Source organism: Habropoda laboriosa, unplaced genomic scaffold (assembly GCF_001263275.1).
Source record: "Habropoda laboriosa isolate 0110345459 unplaced genomic scaffold, ASM126327v1 scaffold42, whole genome shotgun sequence".
Taxonomy (NCBI): Eukaryota; Metazoa; Arthropoda; class Insecta; order Hymenoptera; family Apidae; genus Habropoda; species Habropoda laboriosa.
In genome coordinates, this window is record NW_017100181.1 from 1,088,938 (window position 1) to 1,092,789 (window position 3,852).

The 3,852-nt window shown below is 26.5% G+C and overlaps 1 protein-coding gene across 1 annotated transcript in view; it reads right to left on the reverse strand.

Moving 5' to 3' along the window:
• Positions 1-991: 991 nt before the first annotated feature.
• Positions 992-3,852, reverse strand: part of LOC108579093 (late secretory pathway protein AVL9 homolog) — a 6,879-nt gene continuing 4,018 nt past the window's right edge. Inside the window, 6 exon segments of the mRNA XM_017942536.1 lie at positions 992-1,197; positions 1,613-1,701; positions 1,775-2,163; positions 2,241-2,925; positions 3,011-3,200; positions 3,287-3,515. Coding sequence (XP_017798025.1) covers positions 992-1,197; positions 1,613-1,701; positions 1,775-2,163; positions 2,241-2,925; positions 3,011-3,200; positions 3,287-3,515 — 1,788 coding nt within the window.

A 3,852-nucleotide genomic window follows, 5' to 3' on the forward strand; every position in this document is an offset into this window, starting at 1 on the left:
CTACATACTTGTTACAAGCATGGAATTTAAGTTCTTTATATTCTACATAATTTATATAATAAGTTATAAATAATAAACTACAGTACTGTACTTTGTGGCTATAAAATCATTGAATTTTCTACACATTTCTTTACAAAACGTAAATACTATAACAATACCTTTTCATATTTCCTGATTTTCGTAGCATAATAAGATGTATAAAATCAATGTTTTACATTTTAAATAGTTACATATTGTAGATAAATCTTCATTTATGCTGGAAGAAGTACATACAATTTTTGATACTTTTAATAAGAGATGATATTATGTAAAAAATACTGTAAATGTGCAATATTGTGTAAATCTTGCAATATGTACTATTTACATACATGAAGTGTTAATTTTAACCAGTTGGTAATATGTAATTCAATTTATGTGTAGTAATACACATGTTTAAAGACTTTTGAAATTATAGTGTAAATGTTTAAAATAATTTTCTTATATTACTGAAATAATGCTAAATCAATATAAATAAAATATTTTAATTATTGTGATCATTTAGATATTTTTTTTATTATTATTCCATGCAAAAGAGAAGTTCCTGGGTAATAATTACATCTATTGATAGAGTATTCTTTTCGGTTAAAGTAAAAATCAACAATTAAGAAAAACATATAATTATAAATGAAGTAGTAAAATGTAGTTCTAATAGAAATTTGATATCTTTTCATCAGTACATAGTGTATCACACTGATACATTCTATTATTCAAATTTTGTTATACATATACTATTCATTTTACAGGTATTTTTTCTTACCTGAATTATTTTTCAGATGTAATTAACTTCTTTGTTTTATATACCAGCAATTTGTATAATAAGAATAAATTATTCTTAGTCTACCATGCCTATATAGATGGTAGGTACAGTATCACGCTTTTACTTCTAGTTTTAGAAAAAACTAGCTTTATAGCCATTGTAACAAATAACTGAAATTTTTGTAAGTTTTTAATGTTAATCTGCAATCATTCCTAAATCTGTGTTATTAGTAGCTACATTCATTTCTTTATCTTCTATAACAGTTTTATTTGTTATATTTGAAAGTGTTTGATGCATCATTGAAGTTTGATTGTCAGTCTTTCCTTCCTCTACTGACTGAACTGTTGTTAATGTAGTCCACCAATTAGAAAAAGCTCCTTTGGCTTGCGAGAATGCACCACCTAAGAAATATAATAAATAGTATTCGTTAATAACGTAAAACAATTACAATTTGAACATTATTTAGTGCACAACACTTATATTAATGATCTTCTAATATTTAGTACATTTTAATTGCTTTATATGTCAAATGATCAAAAAAAGAAGGAATGCGAGAATTTATCTGATTCAAAATTTTGATTTCCAGATCATCTGATGTTCATGTGCTTGAATTCGTTTCTATATCAGCTATAACGTGGTGTGATTGAAAATATGAATTCCATTACAAAAATAACGGTGATCTTGAAATCTAAAAAGATATAAACTTAATTTAAATAATTTATGAATTATAACATTTACAGCCATAAACCTAACAATTTTTCCCTAATTATTTTGTCACATTAGTAAAGACAATGGAGATATTTTAGTTCATCTTACCTACTGCTTTTCCCGTTGTTGCAACTGCCCTTCCAGTTGATGCCATTGCTTGATTCAATTTTCTGCCACTTTCTGTATTTTGCATTGTACTAGAATAAATGTATAAATTTAGTTTTATATGTTTATTATTTTCATGTTTATGTTGCATTAGTACATACTTACTGTGATAATCGTAATTTCATATCTTGCACTGATAATTGCCCAGCAAACGGATGACCAGGTTCCATATTATTAATTTCTGGCTTACTAGAACTACTCCATATTTTATAATTATTTGTTGAACGCCAAGCAGCCATAAATGCAGAATTGTAATGATCACACTGACGAGTATCTTGTTGCATAGATGTTCTTAACATACTCAATAAGTAAACACGAAATTGAGTTCTAATCCATTCATCTCCACCTTCCCATCCTACACCATCCAAAAAAATATCTTTGCGTGGTTCTGCTACATGTCTTACTACATAATCTGCAAATCTGAGATCCTCTGTTGTAAGATGCAATTGTCTTCTTAATTCAGGATCACTTGTTTCTATTCGTGTATTTTCAACCTTTGTGTTTTAGTGAAGTAGTTTATCAGTAATACAATATTTTATCTTTAGAATTAAAAATTCCAACTGAAACTTACTTCTACTAACACATCAATAAGTTGTTTTTTCTGTTTAAATAAAACATTTGTTGCTCCCACTATGTAACCTCTAACATTAATGTCTGCCAGAAGGTCCAAATATGGTAAGGACAGATATGGTAAACATAGATAACCCTTAAGAAAATTAATAAATTAGTAACAATTAATTATATTTTAATATTTATAATAATTATTTAGATGAGCAATTTGGGTAATATTATTTGTTAAACGTACATCCGAAAGTGCATCATTACTTGTATCACGTGGTAATGTATTGTCAGTATCTGTTGTACTTAATGTAATTGTATTTATACTCTGTACCCTGTGTACATTATCATTTGGCTTTGAAGAATACACAGAATTATTTTCTTCTACATAAGATTCAGTGCATTCTTGTGCTGATTCAACTTCAATAACCTTCATACTTAAATTTTCATTTTCATTGTTATTCTTTTGTACCGTCATATTTTTAAATTCATCCATACATTTACTTTCCATAGTTTCAATAGATTTGTTGTCATTTATGCATAATGAATTTCTATTAGAATTACCATTAATATGTTCTTTAACTGTATCAGATATGTTATGTTTTACAGAATTTGTGGAGGATAAATTATTATCAATGTTATTTATTGACATTTCTTCTTCATCAAACGTAGGAATAGGAGACATGGGTCTAGATGGTCTAAAGGAAGATAATAAAAAATAATTTATGTAAACAGTAATTAAAAAGAAGTACTTTTTTTCTCATTTTACATTATATATACTACCTAACACATGCAGCTTGTTGCAAGCCATGTTCTATCATACCAGGAAACAATGAGAGTAATGTCAATATTGCAGCACATAATGGTTGAACTGGTGACTGATAAAAAACTATTTTTCTTTCTAATAAAAGTAGTTTAAATAATAAGACAGCTTTATGACGAAATTGCAATATGAAATCTCTTGCAGACAATCCTATAAATATTCATTTTTTTTACATAAAATATTTATTTAAACCATTTTCAATTGAAGAAAAACAATGATTAATATTTTGTAGTTACCAACAAAGATTTGGGGTGGTATTTGACTTTCACTGCTCATACAAGAATTAAGGTGATGGTATGTATCTTCTAATAATGACACTTTGCTGAAGTCACCTTCTTCAAAGTATGCATGTGTTATCAAAGCCATTTTTACTTGAATGTGACCATATAATGGTAAAGTGCTTAATACACAAACAGATTTTTGAACTGTTCCTCTTGTTATATCAGATGTACGATTTTTTAATTTCTGAAAATACAATGATTTTTAAATAAATTCTTAAATATAAGTTGTATTATATTTTATAGTGTAAATATGTACAGAGCATTTGGTAATTAATAAAATTCTCTGCAAGTTTTCAAAAATAACATTTCACACAGAAAACTACAAAATATGGAGTTATTTATAGTTTTTCAATATTAAAAATATCTTTCAGTACTAACAAAAAAGGAAGAACATATTTACAAAACTAAAATGTTCTCAAATACAATAAAGAAATAATAACTTCTGTACAATTTATAGTTTGTATGCCATTTTGTGTTTGAAATTACCCTTTAAATTAACTGTTATATATAATAATAATACG